This window comes from Notolepis coatsorum (assembly GCF_963971535.1).
Source record: "Notolepis coatsorum genome assembly, chromosome: 4".
Lineage (NCBI taxonomy): Eukaryota > Metazoa > Chordata > Actinopteri > Aulopiformes > Paralepididae > Notolepis > Notolepis coatsorum.
In genome coordinates, this window is record NC_140168.1 from 97839014 (window position 1) to 97857968 (window position 18955).

General features: G+C 46.6%; 1 protein-coding gene across 8 annotated transcripts in view; it reads right to left on the bottom strand.

Moving 5' to 3' along the window:
- Positions 1-18955, bottom strand: part of clasp2 (cytoplasmic linker associated protein 2) — a 199473-nt gene that overhangs the window by 164794 nt on the left and 15724 nt on the right. For all 8 annotated transcript variants that reach the window (XM_084313566.1, XM_084313565.1, XM_084313564.1 and 5 more), the window contains exons 3-4: positions 2624-2700; positions 533-625 (exon numbers count right to left, since the gene is read on the bottom strand). In XM_084313566.1, coding sequence (XP_084169692.1) covers positions 533-625; positions 2624-2700 — 170 coding nt within the window. The remainder of the gene's footprint in view (positions 1-532; positions 626-2623; positions 2701-18955) is intronic.

Genomic DNA, 18955 nt, shown 5'->3' on the forward strand with positions numbered 1-18955 from the left:
CCGACTGAACCCTTCAGGGTGACGGACGTGGGACAGAGCCAATCAGAGAGCAGAGTCTCACCGACTGAACCCTTCAGGGTGACGGACGTGGGACAGAGCCAATCAGAGAGCAGAGTCTCACCGACTGAACCCTTCAGGGTGACGGACGTGGGACAGAGCCAATCAGAGAGCAGAGTCTCGAGTCTCACCGACTGAACCCGTGCACTGAACCTTTTAACTCGGGTTAAAAAAAGTTTGGCCCTTAGTTGTGGTTGTTTAGTATGTGGTACAAAAATACAATATTGATATATGTGTAAACAGGGCCTCACATATTTAGCCTTACTACAGATAGTCATGGTACTGTGCTACTGACACTTCCTATCAGTGTGTGTGTGTGTGTGTCTGTATGTATGTGTCTGTGTGTATGTGTGTGTGTGTATGTGTATGTCTATGTGTGCGTCTGTGTGTGTATGTCTATGTGTGTGTCTGTGTGTGTATGTGTGTGTATGTCTATGTGTGCGTGCGTGTGCATGCGTGTGTGTGTGATACTGACAGCGCTAGCTCTCTTGTCCCAGTCATGCTTGTCGTCTGAACAAATCTCACGGATCTTATTCAGGTTGTCTTCCAGATCCCGGGCCGAGTAGATCTACAGAGAGATGAGAGAGAGAGAGAAAGAGAGAGAGAGAGAGGGTGGGGATAGAGAGAAAGATAGAGAGAGAGGGTGGGGATAGAGAGAGATAGAGAGGGTGGGGATAGAGAGAGATAGAGAGAGAGGGTGGGGATAGAGAGAGATAGAGAGGGTGGGGATAGAGATGGGAAGGAGAGAGAGAGAGGTGGGGTTAGAGAGATGGGAAGGAGAGAGAGAGAGGGAGAGAGGGTGGGGATAGAGAGATGGAAGGAGAAAATGGAGAAGGGAAAGAGGAAGTGAAAGGAGGGAGTGGGAGAGAGAGAGAGGGGGTTGGCAGGGAGATGGAGGTAGAGAGAGGGACACAAAAAAGGGAGGTGAGGAGGGTGAAAGAGGAATGGAAAGATACAGAGAGAGATAGAGGTAGGAGGGGGGGAGAATAAGGAGGGAGAAAATGGGAGGGATATGGAGAGGGAGAGAAAGAATAAGAGAAGAGGAGGAGAGAAGGTCATGTAAGGTGAAGGCGGTCTCAGACAGTCTGGCCTAGATACCATCTGTAATCCTGATATTAATTCAGCTGTGTGCGTGTGTGTGTGTGTGTGTGTGTGGGCATACTGCTGTAATTCGCCTTATTCACTTCGCTGCCATATTAGTTAGTTATTAGTTGACTTCGATGCAATAAAGGGAGGCTGTGTTTCCACGTTCGGAGCCCCAGAGATGTTTGTAATGATTTCTTTGGATCATCATTCTTCTTTGCCTGCCAACCAGCCGACCCCCATCTGAAGAGAGAAGACCCCAGGCTCTCTGCTCACCCTGGCTGAAGAGAGAAGACCCCAGGCTCTCTGCTCACCCTGGCTGAAGAGAGAAGACCCCAGGCTCTCTGCTCACCCTGGCTGAAGAGAGAAGACCCCAGGCTCTCTGCTCACCCTGGCTGAAGAGAGAAGACCCCAGGCTCTCTGCTCACCCTGGCTGAAGAGAGAAGACCCCAGGCTCTCTGCTCACCCTGGCTGAAGAGAGAAGACCCCAGGCTCTCTGCTCACCCTGGCTGAAGAGAGAGGACCCCAGGCTCTCTGCTCACCCTGGCTGAAGAGAGAGGACCCCAGGCTCTCTGCTCACCCTGGCTGAAGAGAGAAGACCCCAGGCTCTCTGCTCACCCTGGCTGAAGAGAGAGGACCTCAGGCTCTCTGCTCACCCTGGCTGAAGAGAGAAGACCCCAGGCTCTCTGCTCACCCTGGCTGAAGAGAGAGGACCCCAGGCTCTCTGCTCACCCTGGCTGAAGAGAGAGGACCCCAGGCTCTCTGCTCACCCTGGCTGAAGAGAGAAGACCCCAGGCTCTCTGCTCACCCTGGCTGAAGAGAGAGGACCCCAGGCTCTCTGCTCACCCTGGCTGAAGAGAGAAGACTCCAGGCTCTCTGCTCACCCTGGCTGAAGAGAGAAGACCCCAGGCTCTGCTCACCCTGGCTGAAGAGAGAGGACCCCAGGCTCTCTGCTCACCCTGGCTGAAGAGAGAAGACCCCAGGCTCTCTGCTCACCCTGGCTGAAGAGAGAGGACCCCAGGCTCTCTGCTCACCCTGGCTGAAGAGAGAAGACCCCAGGCTCTCTGCTCACCCTGGCTGAAGAGAGAAGACCCCAGGCTCTCTGCTCACCCTGGCTGAAGAGAGGACCCCAGGCTCTCTGCTCACCCTGGCTGAAGAGAGAAGACCCCAGGCTCTCTGCTCACCCTGGCTGAAGAGAGAGGACCTCAGGCTCTCTGCTCACCCTGGCTGAAGAGAGAGGACCCCAGGCTCTCTGCTCACCCTGGCTGAAGAAGACCCCAGGCTCTCTGCTCACTCTGGCTGAAGAGAGAAGACCCCAGGCTCTCTGCTCACCCTGGCATCTCTTCACAACAGCACAGTGGGGGTCTCTCTCCCGTCTCTCTCCTTGCCAACAGATCTTTGTGTTCACGTATGTCTGGCTAGGAACGCGGATACACAAGTATAGATAAACACGTGTGTGTGTGTGTGTGTGCATGTAGTTTACCTGTACAGCGGGGACATCAGTGAAGGCTTTAATGAAGTCCTCCTCATCGATGCCCCCTGCGCCGGCTTCCTTGGAGACTGGAGGACGAGAAGAGCAGAGAGTTCAGTCAGTGATGCGTTTCATCAATAGGAAGTGCTTAGCTAGATAGAAATACAGAAAATCTATTAGGACAAATGTGCCTGATGTCAGGACAATAATAACCCCAGGAGGCAGGAGCGGGGGCGGGCGGGCGGGCGGGCGGAGCGGAGCGGCACAAGCTGCCGGCCCTGGAGAAAACGCACCGAGCACAGGGTTTATTGAACGTACTCTTGTGAGTCAATCTCCCTGCGGTTTGCTATGGAGTCCGCATCAGACGCGCAGAAAATTAGCCTCGATGCAAATTATATCCCTACTCCTTCCTTCCGCACCGGGGCGTGTCTGCTGTGGACGACAACAACAACAACAATGCCATCAACACAGTGGTGTTCAGCGTGTATACCTACATTTGGCCCAATCCATAGATGTGTGACTTGGCTATAATAAGGCCATTTATAGGCCTGATATTCTATATTCTATAATAATATTTCAAATTGCATGGGTCCGGATGGCAGAATTCAGTACTGTATCTACAAAACCTTCTGTTTAATAATCTTCCCTTTATTAATTTGCTTAGATCTCAGGGAATGTACTCCCAGTGTCAGAAATATTGTGTCTGTTACTAGGCTTGAGTAAATTGTAAAGAACCAAAGGAGAATATCAATTCAATTATATATTTTTTTTAATCTTTGACTGTGAATAACACCATGCTAAAATTGACCAGACCTGAAAAATCTAAGCAAAAGAATAAAGGGAAGATGATTAACACATTGAGAGCCACGCCCATATGCCCAGATAACCCCTTCCGTGCCAGCGCTTTAGTCAATGGGAGGTCGGGGATATTTGCGAACGCTTAAACTATATCTTAAATTATGGCTATGGGTCTAAAACACCCCTCGCTTATCAATGACTTGCTTGCAGTCAACATGTACGAAACGGATTGTTTTTTCATTGGTACATTTCAGTTTTATACCGTTTTGAATACGAGTATAGTTTCGGAGAGTTCTAGTAATTTCAGAGAAATTCCGCGATAATAGCGCTTTAGTGGAATACACAAATTTTTTGGCTGATTTATGAATCGTTTTCAAATAAACGCTAGATTATCGATAGTATATGTGTACTTATGCACGCTAGAGAAGCGGGCTGAAAAATCTATTATCCATGACCTGGTCAGCGCTAACGTCGCACACACACACACAGACACGTTGTGATCGCTATGAAAAAAACATCTGATTAACCCAATACTGGTAAAATAGAGTCCTTACCTCACATCAGATGTTCTGCAAAAAGATTTATCCAATTCCTGATCGCCATTCCAAATATTGATCGCGTTTATTGATCCAACGTTATAGTCCGAAACACATAATCGACGCTGCTCTGAGGGTCCTCAGTCAATCTGGTAACACGATACTGCTTGCCAGAGATGGGAAAACCCCGGAACGGACTTTTTTTCTGATGCACATTTGTTTATTTGTTTATTGTTATTCGCACTTACAAACATACATTCTGAGATAAAATAAGTAAATAGAAGAACAGTTAAAATGTGCAGGAAAGGTAAAAAAACCCAAGGGCTTATAAGCGACCTCCCCTCTTAAACCTATATAGGGTAGCTACACACAAAAAAAAATTACCCCCCCCCCCCCCCCCATTATGCACAAACACATGCGCATATCCCTCTCACATACAATACAGCATTATACAACTATTATAATGTTGGGAAAAAATATTTAAAAGACTTTACACAAATACACATGGATACTATAGACTACAAGATCTGTAGTTCTTTTTTAAGCTTACTTTTAAATATATTTAAAGTGGAACATGTTTCAATTAGATTTTGTATATCATTCCACATCACTGCACCTTGATAAACAAATGAGAATTTGGCAACAGAGGTCCTACAGAAAGGAATGCGTAAGTCTTTATTTCTTCTTGTGAGCTGTGCATGATAATGAGAATTAAACTCAAAATAAGTTTGAAAGAAAAATTAGGCAAAGATAAAGGAAGACCAATTACTTTGTACATAAGAATCCCTGTTTGATACTTGTTGACCTCATAAATTGTGAGTAGTTGCAGTTGTTTAAATAATGGTTTGGTTAGGGCTAAATAAGAAGAGTTGGTTGCAATTCTTACAAAGGATTTCTGAGCTCTATGGATTGTTTGTAAGTAAGATGGGTAAGTGCTGGCCCAAATTATATATTATATTGCAGTTAAACTGTAATACAAAGTTAGTAATGTGCTCTTTTTTAATTGTTTTTTAACCCTTTTTATAATGCCCAACGATTTTGAAACCTTCTTGCAAACAATTTCACAATGATTCTTAAAGCAAAGTTTCTCATCGATATTGACACCTAAGAATTTCACTGATGAAACTTGTGCAAGTTCATTGTTATTGATACAAATCTTGGTTCCGTCCTGAATGTTTTTGTTCTTATTTCTAAAAATAATGAAGTTAGATTTTTTGACATTAAGTGATAGCTTGTTTAACTGAAACCAATAGGAAAAATGGATGAGTCCAGAATTTGCTTTATGAATAAGGGAATCAAAATTCTTGTCAGTGACGAAGAGATTTGTGTCATCAGCAAATAATATAGGTGACAATAAACTGGAAGCATTCGCAAGATCATTCACATAAATCAAAAACAACAAGGGTCCTAGAATGGACCCTTGTGGAACACCACATTTTAGTACTGCCAGCTGTGATCGTTTACCATTGAAAACTACAAATTGCTCTCTGTTGTTTAAGTAATTCTCAACCCATTGTATAACCTGTTTTTTAAGACCATAACATGACATTTTTGATAGTAAAATTTCGTGATTCACTGTGTCGAAAGCCTTTGATAAATCTAAGAAAATGCCTAAAGTATATTCATTTTTCTCCAGTGCAGCTGTAATTTTTTCTCTAAGGTGCAAAAGAGCCATATATGTAGAGTATTTTTTTCTAAAGCCATACTGATGTTCGAACAAGATATTGTTATCATCTAGATGTTTCATGATTCTACTATATACCAGCTTTTCAAGAATTTTTGAAAAACAAGGTAGTATCGATATAGGACGATAGTTTGAGAATACAGAGGGGTCATCAGCTTTAAACAGTGGTATAACCTTGGCAACTTTGAAGGCTTGAGGGATAGTGCCTGATTCAAGGGACATGGACAAAATGAATGATAAAGGATCAATAATTGAAGATGCAACCTTTTTGATCAAAGAGGCTGGAATTTCATCATGACCAGGAGAAGAGTTTTTTAGGCTCATAATAATATCAAGTACTTCTGAGGTCTTTACAGGCTCAAAAGCATTTAGATAAGCATACTCTTTACTTATAAAATCAGTTGGAGAACCATGAGCATTGCCTATATGTTATGCAAGACATGGTCCCACATTCACAAAGAAGTTGTTAAAACTATTCGCAATTTGGGAGGGCTCTGTTATCTTATCCGTACCATCCTGAAATTCAGTTGTGGATGGAGAAGAGGAGTGTCTCATATTGAGTAATGTTTTCAGGGTGTCCCATGTCGATTTAATATTGTTTGAAGAGCTAATAAATTGGTCACTATAATAATCCCGTTTGGCATTTCTACGAAGATGATTATGTTTATTCCTGTATGTCTTATATGAAGCATACTTTAATGGAGTAGGACTTTGTAAATATTTTTTATATAATTTATTTTTCTTTAGAGCAGATTTTCTAAGTTCAATGGTGAACCATGGTTTGTTCAAGTTTGCAACGTTTTTGTTACTTTTAGTTATAAGAGGAAAACATTGGACAAAAACTAAATAGAATTTGGTATAAAAATTATTATAAGCTATATTTGCATTTTGCGCCTCGTAGACTGTTTCCCAGGACAATTCTGCCAACATTTCTCTGAAGATGATAATATTTATATCATTGAACCTTCTAAATGAAGACCTCTTTGGTTTAGACATAATAGACTTATCATGGAGAATAGAAAGTTGAAAAACAGGCATATGATCGGAAATATCAGTATAAAGAATGCCGGATTTTACAACATGAGGGAATGCATTTGTAAAAATATTATCTATTAGTGTAGAAGATGTACGAGTTATTCTTGTAGGCTTGCTAATTAAAGGATAAAAGTAATTGGAAGACAGTATGTTTGAGAGGTCATCTATGTGGTGTTTTATTTCCTCATTTAGAAGGTCGATATTAAAATCACCTAGTAAATAACACATTTTACTCTCCTTATCAATTTGTTCCAAGATATCTAATAGACCTACTTTGAACTTGTTGATGTCTGTATTAGGAGGACGATATATACAACCTACAATCATTCTTTTATTCTCATTCGGAGCAATAGATTGAACGTCTAGAAAAATGAATTCACATGTGTTGCAGTCATGAAACATCACTTCAAGGTCAGATCTCTGTTTAAATTCCAGACCATTTTGAACATAGAGAGAAACTCCACCACCTCTGCCTTCTCTACACCTATGTGTGGCTGTATAGTCGGTGATTTCAAATAGCGAGGTAATTTCCTCTGTAAGCCATGTTTCAGTTAGTGCTATAATTGAGAATACATGGTTCAGTGATGAGAGATAATGGTAGAAATTGTCATAGTTTTTGGGAAGACTTCTTATATTTAGATGTCAAGTAGAAAAGATGTTGGTCATATTGAAGGCTGAAATAAAGGAGTTAAAATGATTTTCAGAAAAATAATCACATGAAGATGAATCATGAACAATATCATGAGAGTCAACCTTTGTAGATAAATTTCTTTTTGACAAAAATAAGTCAGGATTAAATGAATTATTATAGTCCCTGTCATCATTTTGGAGTTGCAATGAATGACAAACATTTTTGATTGTTACATTAGATTGAGTATTATCAGTAGGAGGATTACAACATGAGATCATTCCCCTTTCAGCGTGTGCACACTGGGCTTGTTTAGACATGAGATATTATGAGTGAGTGGATACATGGTTTAGAAAGCCTTGGGCGACAGTTTATTACTTCTACTTATTAGAGCTGTTTTGCTGTTCTCTCCTGGGTTGCACGATGAGTCTATCATATTTCAGATAGGCCCATTCTCCCCTTGCGGCTCTCATCTGAGGTAGAAGTTCTTTACGTTTTTGGCGCACAGCATCCGAGAAGTCTTCATTCATATAAATGTTGGTGCCTTTTAGATTGTTAGCTTTTGAGAGAATTGCCTGTCTATCTTTATACCTGAATAACTTCACTAACATAGATCGTGGCCTCTTGCCATCGCCATCAGCCGATGGCCTTCCAATACGGTGTGCTCGTTCTACTTCTATATGCTTTTGATCCATTTTCATTTTTTCACTTAAGATTTCTCTGAATTTCTTTTCAGAGTCTGACCAATTTTTGTCAGGGGATTCTGGGATGCCGTCAATGACAATGTTGTTTCTCCTGGACTGGTTTTCTAGATACTCAACTTTGTCCAGCCAGCGTTTGTTTTCAGCTTGAAAAGCCTCAGAGTTGGATTGAAGGTGTTTAATAGCACCAGTGGTCTCAGAATTAAGAGTGGCCTTCAATTCATCCACTTCTCTCTGAGAATATTCAAGGCTCCTTTTAACCTCCTGTATTTCTCTAGACAGATCATCAATACGCTTATTGCTTGAGTCATTGATCATTTGCACAAAGCCCTTGAAACTGTTATCTTGTTGCGTGATAAGGTCTTTATAGTAGGACTTTTGTTGGTCCAAAAGCTCACGAACAACAGAGAGAAATAAGGTCATCTTCATTTTTCTTGGGTGACATTTTATCAGATTGTCAATGCCCCTCTAGACAGTTAAACAGTTACAACTGGCCTGATGGCGATGCTTGGGCCTGGCCTGATGGTAAAGCCTGGGCCTGGCCTGGCCTGATGGTGGTAGCTGGGCTGGTGGGGCCTAGGCCTGGCCTGATGGTGAAGCCTGGGCCTGGCCTGATGGTGGTAGCTGGGCTGGTGAGGCCGAGGCCTGGTCTGATGGTGAAGCCTGGGCCTGGCCTGATGGTGGTAGCTGGGCTGGTGGTGAAACCTGGGCCTGGCCTGATGGTGGTAGCTGGGCTGGTGGTGAAACCTGGGCCTGGCCTGATGGTGGTAGCTGGGCCTCTGTGAAGCCTGGTCTGGTGGAAATAAGGCCTCTGCTGAAGCCTGGTCCTGGTGGAAGTAGGGCCTCTGCTGAAACCTGGTCCTGGTGGAAGTAGGGCCTCTGCTGAAGCCTGTGCCTCGCCTGGTGGAATTAGATCCTCTGCTGAGGCCTGGGCTTGGTGGAAGTAGGGCCTCTACTGAAGCATGGGCCTGGCCTGGTGGATTAAGAACCACTGCTGCAGCCTGGGTCTGGCCTGGTGGAAGCAGGACCACTGCTGGGCTTGGTTTGGTTAAAGCTGAGTCTGGTCTCAATCTAGATTTCACAGATTCAACTTGATCTATTTAAAAATAAACATCTAAAAACCTCTGGTGAAGTTTTGGTTGATAAAACAGAGAGGATTAGCAAGATTTTGAAGAGATTGTCTCAAGGTTCCTCACAACACACTTCCTCGAGCGGCCATCTTGGAATGGAAGTGAAAAAAAAATCTAACCTGAAGTGCATTACCATCCGGGAGACGATAGGCGGCGGTATTTGCCCTTTTCGAGCTCAGACCCATTTACAATGATAACGTCAGGCTGGATGGATGAAAAATGAATGGATATCACTAATAAAAGAAATAACGATTAAAAAACGAGAAAACTCGTTGGCACTCAACGCATGGCGAGTTAGCACGACTAATCTCGCCGTTGGCACTCAAAGTGTTAAACAGAAGGTTTTGTAGAAACAGTACTGAATTCTGCCATCCAGACACATGCAATTTGAAATATGATTATAGAATATCAGGCCTATAAATTACCTTATTATGGCCAAGTCGCACATCTATGGATCGGGCCAAATCTCCCCTTTCCAATGGCAGAATTCAATCTGGATTTAGTATCAGGCGTGATTCACAAGTACAGTTCGTTTTTTATAATGTAAATTTCTCCAAAAATGTTCATCAGATTGCAACGCCGTTTTTTGCTAGACGTTCACAGAAAGGTAGAGAAACTAACTGTGTTCTGTATTATGGCAATCATGTTCAGGTTTGTGGGAGATAATCCAGAAAAATTTAAAAGTTTATTGAAAAGTCAGATGATTGACAGGGGCTGGCGTGAGCTGGGTAGGGTAGTTTTTCTAAATTCGAAAGTCCATCAATAGCCCTGAGTCTCTTCAAAAGACTACACTCACTTTTGGCTGCGCCACTTCCTCCCGTCAATATGCGCCGGTTTCCGACTCAATGCCCTGAGATTTATATAATCATATATTTCACTAATAATAGTTACAATCATTGGTAAACAAACGTAATGCTGAAAATATACATTTTGACTGCTGTTTTGACAGGGTTAGGGTCTTTACTCTTGGCTACATTTGAAAAGAAAACGCAACATTAATTCATACATTCTGTAGAGATGGATTTATGGCCCGATGTCATTTGCGGTCCAGTACCGGACCGATCAGGCTTAAGAGGTTAACCCTGTGAGGCCCAAATTAAAAATACATTAGCAACATCAGAGGCCAGAGGGTGGGACCTATAAACACATGAAGGGTGCCGTGACTGAAAAAAAGGTCTTTGTGGCTCTTAGTCTCTGACTGGTTGGCCACCCCTGTAGTAGTAGTAGTAGTAGTAGTAGTGGTGGTAGTGATAGTACTAGTAGTAGTGGTGGTAGTGATAGTAGTAGTAGTAGTGGTGGTGGTAGTGATAGTACTAGTAGTAGTGGTGGTAGTGATAGTAGTAGTGGTGGTGGTAGTGATAGTAGTAGTGGTGGTGGTAGTGATAGTACTAGTAGTAGTGGTGGTAGTGATAGTAGTAGTGGTGGTGGTAGTGATAGTAGTAGTAGTGGTGGTGGTAGTGATAGTACTAGTAGTAGTGGTGGTAGTGATAGTAGTAGTGGTGGTGGTAGTGATAGTAGTAGTAGTAGTGGTGGTAGTGATAGTAGTAGTGGTGGTGGTGATAGTAGTAGTGGTGGTGGTAGTACTAGTAGTAGTGGTGGTAGTGATAGTAGTGGTGGTGGTAGTGATAGTAGTGGTGGTGGTAGTGATAGTACTAGTAGTAGTGGTGGTGGTAGTGATAGTAGTGGTGGTGATAGTGATAGTAGTGGTAGTACTAGTAGTAGTGGTGGTAGTGATAGTAGTGGTGGTGGTAGTGATAGTAGTGGTGGTGGTGATAGTAGTAGTGGTGGTAGTGATAGTAGTGGTGGTGGTAGTACTAGTAGTAGTGGTGGTAGTGATAGTAGTAGTGGTGGTGGTGGTGGTGATAGTAGTAGTGGTGGTAGTACTAGTAGTAGTGGTGGTAGTACTAGTAGTAGTGGTGGTAGTGATAGTAGTGGTGGTGGTAGTACTAGTAGTAGTGGTGGTAGTGATAGTAGTAGTGGTGGTGGTAGTACTAGTAGTAGTGGTGGTAGTACTAGTAGTAGTGGTGGTAGTACTAGTAGTAGTGGTGGTAGTGATAGTAGTGGTGGTGGTAGTGATAGTAGTAGTGGTGGTGGTGGTGATAGTAGTGGTGGTGGTAGTGATAGTAGTGGTGGTGGTAGTGATAGTAGTAGTGGTGGTAGTGATAGTAGTGGTGGTGGTAGTGATAGTAGTGGTGGTGGTAGTGATAGTAGTAGTGGTGGTGGTGGTGATAGTAGTGGTGGTGGTAGTGATAGTAGTAGTGGTGGTGGTGGTGATAGTACTAGTAGTAGTGGTGGTAGTGATAGTAGTGGTGGTGGTAGTGATAGTAGTAGTGGTGGTAGTGATAGTAGTAGTGGTGGTGGTGATAGTAGTAGTGGTGGTAGTGATAGTAGTAGTGGTGGTAGTGATAGTAGTAGTAGTGGTGGTGGTGGTGATAGTACTAGTAGTAGTGGTGGTGGTAGTGATAGTAGTGGTGGTGGTAGTGATAGTAGTAGTGGTGGTAGTGATAGTAGTAGTGGTGGTGGTGATAGTAGTAGTGGTGGTAGTGATAGTAGTGGTGGTAGTGATAGTAGTAGTGGTAGTGATAGTAGTAGTGGTGGTATTGATAGTAGTGGTGGTAGTGATAGTAGTAGTGATAGTAGTAGTGGTGGTAGTGATAGTAGTAGTGGTGGTAGTGATAGTAGTGGTGGTGGTAGTGATAGTAGTAGTGGTGGTAGTGATAGTAGTAGTGGTGGTAGTGATAGTAGTGGTGGTAGTGATAGTAGTAGTGGTAGTGATAGTAGTAGTGGTGGTAGTGATAGTAGTAGTGGTAGTGATAGTAGTAGTGGTGGTAGTGATAGTAGTAGTGGTGGTAGTGATAGTAGTGGTGGTAGTGATAGTAGTAGTGGTAGTGATAGTAGTAGTGGTGGCAGTGATAGTAGTAGTGGTAGTGATAGTAGTAGTAGTAGTGATAGTAGTAGTGGTGGTGGTGATAGTAGTAGTGGTGGTGGTGATAGTAGTAGTGGTGGTAGTGATAGTAGTGGTGGTAGTGATAGTAGTAGTGGTAGTGATAGTAGTAGTGGTGGTATTGATAGTAGTGGTGGTAGTGATAGTAGTAGTGATAGTAGTAGTGGTGGTAGTGATAGTAGTAGTGGTGGTAGTGATAGTAGTGGTGGTGGTAGTGATAGTAGTAGTGGTGGTAGTGATAGTAGTAGTGGTGGTAGTGATAGTAGTGGTGGTAGTGATAGTAGTAGTGGTAGTGATAGTAGTAGTGGTGGTAGTGATAGTAGTAGTGGTAGTGATAGTAATAGTGGTGGTAGTGATAGTAGTAGTGGTGGTAGTGATAGTAGTGGTGGTAGTGATAGTAGTAGTGGTAGTGATAGTAGTAGTGGTGGCAGTGATAGTAGTAGTGGTAGTGATAGTAGTAGTGGTAGTGATAGTAGTAGTGGTGGTGGTGTACCAGTGAATATTCTATGACTGTGCTCTACATTGTATGCAACTGTAGAGTAGTGGGGGAGACTGGTGTCAAATTCCATTCCAGGTTGAACTTAATTCACCGAACACAAACCCATTGTATACACATTCATATGCACATGGACTACACACACACACACACACACACACACACACGCACACACAGCAGCAGCCACTGACTCTAATGGACTTCCTGTCTTTAATGCGCCTGTCAATCACTGCTCTCTGGGGGCCGGCACTGGAGCTAGAGGCTCTTTAGACCACGCCCCCACCACTGGCAAGAAAAGAGAGAGAGGAAGAGGAGGGGAGGGGAGATCAGAAACCAGGGAGTTGAGGATATTTGGTTGGAGGGAGGTGGAGGAGATGAGGGGAGACTGAGGAGGAGGAGGAGGCAGACGATTGGTGGTAGAAGAGGGTTGGGAGGGGGGGTGGTGTGACTGTGAGGGGGAGGAGGGGAGGAAGAGTGAACCGCAGACAGTGGACCGCAGAGAGCGGAGCAGACGGTAGAAATCTATCCCGCCTTCCTTCCTCCCTCGGGCTTGTTTGGTTTCCATTGCAGGCTGTGCCACTAACATGTGTCATGATGACATGTACATCACATTGCAGGCTGTGCCACTAACATGTGTCATGATGACATGTACATCACATTGCAGGCTGTGCCACTAACATGTGTCATGATGACATGTACATCACATTGCAGGCTCTGCCACTAACATGTGTCATGATGACATGTACATCACATTGCAGGCTGTGCCACTAACATGTGTCATGATGACATGTACATCACATTGCAGGCTGTGCCACTAACATGTGTCATGATGACATGTACATCACATTGCAGGCTGTGCCACTAACATGTGTCATGATGACATGTACATCACATTGCAGGCTGTGCCACTAACAGCCTCCAGCTAGCCTTCTCCTCTACCACCCTGAGGTAGCCTGGTCATGTACCCCAGCTAGCCTTCTCCTCTACCACCCTGAGGTAGCCTGGTCATGTACCCCAGCTAGCCTTCTCCTCTACCACCCTGAGGTAGCCTGGTCATGTACCCCAGCTAGCCTTCTCCTCTACCACCCTGAGGTAGCCTGGTCATGTACCCCAGCTAGCCTTCTCCTCTACCACCCTGAGGTAGCCTGGTCATGTACCCCAGCTAGCCTTCTCCTCTACCACCCTGAGGTAGCCTGGTCATGTACCCCAGCTAGCCTTCTCCTCTACCACCCTGAGGTAGCCTGGTCATGTACCCCAGCTAGCCTTCTCCTCTACCACCCTGAGGTAGCCTGGTCATGTACCCCAGCTAGCCTTCTCCTCTACCACCCTGAGGTAGCCTGGTCATGTACCCCAGCTAGCCTTCTCCTCTACCACCCTGAGGTAGCCTGGTCATGTACCCCAGCTAGCCTTCTCCTCTACCACCCTGAGGTAGCCTGGTCATGTACCCCAGCTAGCCTTCTCCTCTACCACCCTGAGGTAGCCTGGTCATGTACCCCAGCTAGCCTTCTCCTCTACCACTCTTTTGAGTCAAATATTTGTGTCCATAGAATGTGTCCATAGAAGCTAAAGAGAGAAGACGAGCAGGACCGACACGTCTCTCTGGACACTACGCCGTGCTGCAGACCCTCCCTCTTGGTCCAGACGGCACTTTGTCCTCTCTGTGCGGAGGAATCTGGTTATCAGCAGCGCTGCAGTCTGGTGGTTCATGTCTGGGAGCAGAGAGCGTGATGGTTCATGTCTGGGAGCAGAGAGCGTGATGGTTCATGTCTGGGAGCAGAGAGCGTGATGGTTCATGTCTGGGAGCAGAGTGCGTGATGGTTCATGTCTGGGAGCAGAGTGCGTGGTGGTTCATGTCTGGGAGCAGAGAGCGTGATGGTTCATGTCTGAGAGCAGAGAGCGTGATGGTTCATGTCTGGGAGCAGAGAGCGTGATGGTTCATGTCTGGGAGCAGAGAGCGTGATGGTTCATGTCTGGGAGCAGAGAGCGTGATGGTTCATGTCTGGGAGCAGAGTGCGTGATGGTTCATGTCTGGGAGCAGAGTGCGTGATGGTTCATGTCTGGGAGCAGAGTGCGTGATGGTTCATGTCTGGGAGCAGAGAGCGTGATGGTTCATGTCTGGGAGCAGAGTGCGTGGTGGTTCATGTCTGGGAGCAGAGTGCGTGGTGGTTCATGTCTGGGAGCAGAGTGCGTGATGGTTCATGTCTGGGAGCAGAGAGCGTGATGGTTCATGTCTGGGAGCAGAGTGCGTGATGGTTCATGTCTGGGAGCAGAGTGCGTGATGGTTCATGTCTGGGAGCAGAGAGCGTGATGGTTCATGTCTGGGAGCAGAGAGCGTGATGGTTCATGTCTGGGAGCAGAGTGCGTGATGGTTCATGTCTGGGAGCAGAGTGCGTGATGGTTCATGTCTGGGAGCAGAGTGCGTGGTGGTTCATGTCTGGGAGCAGAGTGCGTGATGGTTCATGTCTGGGAGCAGAGAGCGTGATGGTTCATGTCTGGGAGCAGAGTGCGTGATGGTTCATGTCTGGGCGCCTGGGAGCAGAGTGCGTGATGGTTCATGTCTGGGAGCAGAGAGCGTGATGGTTCATGTCTGGGAGCAGAGTGCGTGATGGTTCATGTCTGGGAGCAGAGTGCGCGATGGTTCATGTCTGGGAGCAGAGTGCGTGATGGTTCATGTCTGGGAGCAGAGTGCGTGATGGTTCATGTCTGGGAGCAGAGAGCGTGATGGTTCATGTCTGGGAGCAGAGTGCGTGATGGTTCATGTCTGGGAGCAGAGTGCGTGATGGTTCATGTCTGGGAGCAGAGTGCGTGATGGTTCATGTCTGGGAGCAGAGTGCGTGATGGTTCATGTCTGGGAGCAGAGTGCGTGATGGTTCATGTCTGGGAGCAGAGAGCGTGATGGTTCATGTCTGGGAGCAGAGAGCGTGATGGTTCATGTCTGGGAGCAGAGAGCGTGATGGTTCATGTCTGGGAGCAGAGAGCGTGATGGTTCATGTCTGGGCGCCTGGGAGCAGAGAGCGTGATGGTTCATGTCTGGGAGCAGAGTGCGTGATGGTTCATGTCTGGGAGCAGAGAGCGTGATGGTTCATGTCTGGGAGCAGAGAGCGTGATGGTTCATGTCTGGGAGCAGAGTGCGTGATGGTTCATGTCTGGGAGCAGAGTGCGTGATGGTTCATGTCTGGGAGCAGAGTGCGTGATGGTTCATGTCTGGGAGCAGAGTGCGTGATGGTTCATGTCTGGGAGCAGAGTGCGTGATGGTTCATGTCTGGGAGCAGAGTGCGTGATGGTTCATGTCTGGGAGCAGAGAGCGTGATGGTTCATGTCTGGGAGCAGAGAGCGTGATGGTTCATGTCTGGGAGCAGAGAGCGTGATGGTTCATGTCTGGGAGCAGAGAGCGTGATGGTTCATGTCTGGGCGCCTGGGAGCAGAGAGCGTGATGGTTCATGTCTGGGAGCAGAGTGCGTGATGGTTCATGTCTGGGAGCAGAGAGCGTGATGGTTCATGTCTGGGAGCAGAGAGCGTGATGGTTCATGTCTGGGAGCAGAGAGCGTGATGGTTCATGTCTGGGAGCAGAGAGCGTGATGGTTCATGTCTGGGCGCCTGGGAGCAGAGAGCGTGATGGTTCATGTCTGGGAGCAGAGTGTGTGATGGTTCATGTCTGGGAGCAGAGAGCGTGATGGTTCAGAGAGCGTGATGGTTCATGTCTGGGAGCAGAGAGCGTGATGGTTCATGTCTGGGAGCAGAGAGCGTGATGGTTCATGTCTGGGAGCAGAGAGCGTGATGGTTCATGTCTGGGAGCAGAGAGCGTGATGGTTCATGTCTGGGAGCAGAGAGCGTGATGGTTCATGTCTGGGAGCAGAGAGCGTGATGGTTCATGTCTGGGAGCAGAGAGCGTGATGGTTCATGTCTGGGCGCCTGGGAGCAGAGAGCGTGATGGTTCATGTCTGGGAGCAGAGTGTGTGATGGTTCATGTCTGGGAGCAGAGAGCGTGATGGTTCAGAGAGCGTGATGGTTCATGTCTGGGAGCAGAGAGCGTGATGGTTCATGTCTGGGAGCAGAGAGCGTGATGGTTCATGTCTGGGAGCAGAGAGCGTGATGGTTCATGTCTGGGAGCAGAGAGCGTGATGGTTCATGTCTGGGCGCCTGGGAGCAGAGAGCGCGGGCGACTGGGCGGACTCTTATCTAAATGCTAATGCAGACGGTTAAGGCGTCACTCACTACACTGCAAACCGACTTCACAAACTGTATTCATTCACAAACGACAACAACAAAATGACCTGTATTGTAATGTTAAAAAGGCTGGGATGCCCCCCCTGAAGCGGATTCAAGGCCTTGTATTGGTATTAAGGCACCAAGAGTTGAGGATAACGTTTAGGAAATCAAAGCAATTTCACACGTGGATGTTAAGATTTCCCTAAATGGAGAAAACACTTCATCTTTATCCAATGATTCTAAAGTAATGGTGAAGCACCTCTGGATGGATGAGGACACCAGGTCCAAATGCACAGTATGTCTACATGGCAACAGTGAAGGGTAGGAGGCGAGGGGAGGAGGCGAGGGGAGGAGGCGAGGGGAGGAGGCGAAGGTAGGAGGCGAGGGGAGGAGGCGAGGGGAGGAGGCGAGGGTAGGAGGCGAGGGGAGGAGGCGAGGGGAGGAGGCGAGGGGAGGAGGCGAGGGGAGGAGGCGAGGGTAGGAGACGAGGGGAGGAGGCGAGGGTAGGAGGCGAGGGTAGGAGGCGAGGGGAGGAGGCGAGGGGAGGAGGCGAGTGGAGGAGGCGAGGGGAGGAGGCGAGGGGAGGAGGCGAGGGTAGGAGGCGAGGGGAGGCGGCGAGGGTAGGAGGCGAGGGGAGGAGGCGAGGGGAGGAGGCGAGGGGAGGAGGCGAGGGTAGGAGGCGAGGGTAGGAGGCGAGGGTAGGAGGCGAGGGTAGGAGGCGAGGGTAGGAGGCGAGGGTAGGAGGCGAGGGGAGGAGGCGAGGGGAGGAGGCGAGGGGAGGAGGCGAGGGTAGGAGGCGAGGGGAGGAGGCGAGGGTAGGAGGCGAGGGGAGGAGGCGAGGGGAGGAGGCGAGGGGAGGAGGTGGCTTTGGGTTTGCTTCACGCACGGCCATCAAGCTGCACTTGTATCACAATGTTGTTGCTCTATTCATGTAGGTAGTGAGTCTGAATTATTTCTCCACCTGTATAACAGCCGCTACTAAATTACATATTGTTGTTCTAAAAGTGTTAAAAAGTGTCAAACTGAATTTACGTTGGCTAGTAACTGTTAAAAGATTAAATTGGCACACAATAATATACCACCAATAAATAAATGTAGAATCACAAAAACAAGGACAAATCATGATTATTACATGAATCGACAGACACACACACACACACACTCCTCCACTCCCCTCACTGCGACTAACAGCAGGATGACAGCGAGCCTCCAGGTCACATGTCAGACTGTAACGACCCGAGTGACTGAGATCACCATCTCTTCAGGCAGAACAAGACGTCGCAGCTCGTAGTCGGGAAGACGACACCGTATCTCCATCTTTCACGATGGTCGCCGTGTCAGCTTAGGTTTTCATAGAGAGTCATAAAAACTAGCTGAGTCCTGTCTGGAGGACAGACTGCAGCATATGAGTGAGTGAGTGAGTGAGTGAGTGAGTGAGTGAGTGAGTGAGTGAGTGAGTGAGTGAGTGAGTGAGTGAGTGAGTGAGTGAGTGAGTGAGTGAGTGAGTGAGTGAGTGAGTGAGTGAGTGAGTGAGTGAGTGAGTGAGTGAGTGAGTGAGTGAGTGAGTGAGTGAGTGAGTGAGTGAGTGAGTGAGTGAGTGAGTGAGATTGAGACACAGAGAGAGAGAGAGACAGAGAGAGAGAGAGAGAGAGAGACAGAGAGATCGAGACACAGAGAGAGAGAGACAGAGAGAGAGAGACAGAGAGAGAGAGAGACAGATAGAGAGAGAGAGACCGAGAGAGAGCGAGAGACACAGAGAGAGAGACAGAGAGAGAGAGAGAGAGAGAGAGAGACACAGAGAGAGAGAGAGAGAGAGAGAGAGAGAGGGGGGGGGGGGGAGAGAGAGAGAGAGAGAGAGAGAGACGAAGAATGTAATGTTCTTAGAACACAGCTAAGAAGAATATCAAACCAGAAACACATAAACCCACAAAACCTTACGCCTCCAATATTGTGAATCACTGAAACACTACAAAAAGACCATCAGAATTAAAAGGAACAATCACGTAAATAAACAATTATGCAAAATAGAGGACTCTCTAAGCTCTAACTCCTTCTGGGACCACTGGAACTCATTGAATAAAGATAAGTCGGAAGAAATGGCTATCCAAGATGGGGATGTTTGGACAAACCACTTCACATCACTCTTTACAACTGTACCCCTGAATACAAAAACAGAAACCAGC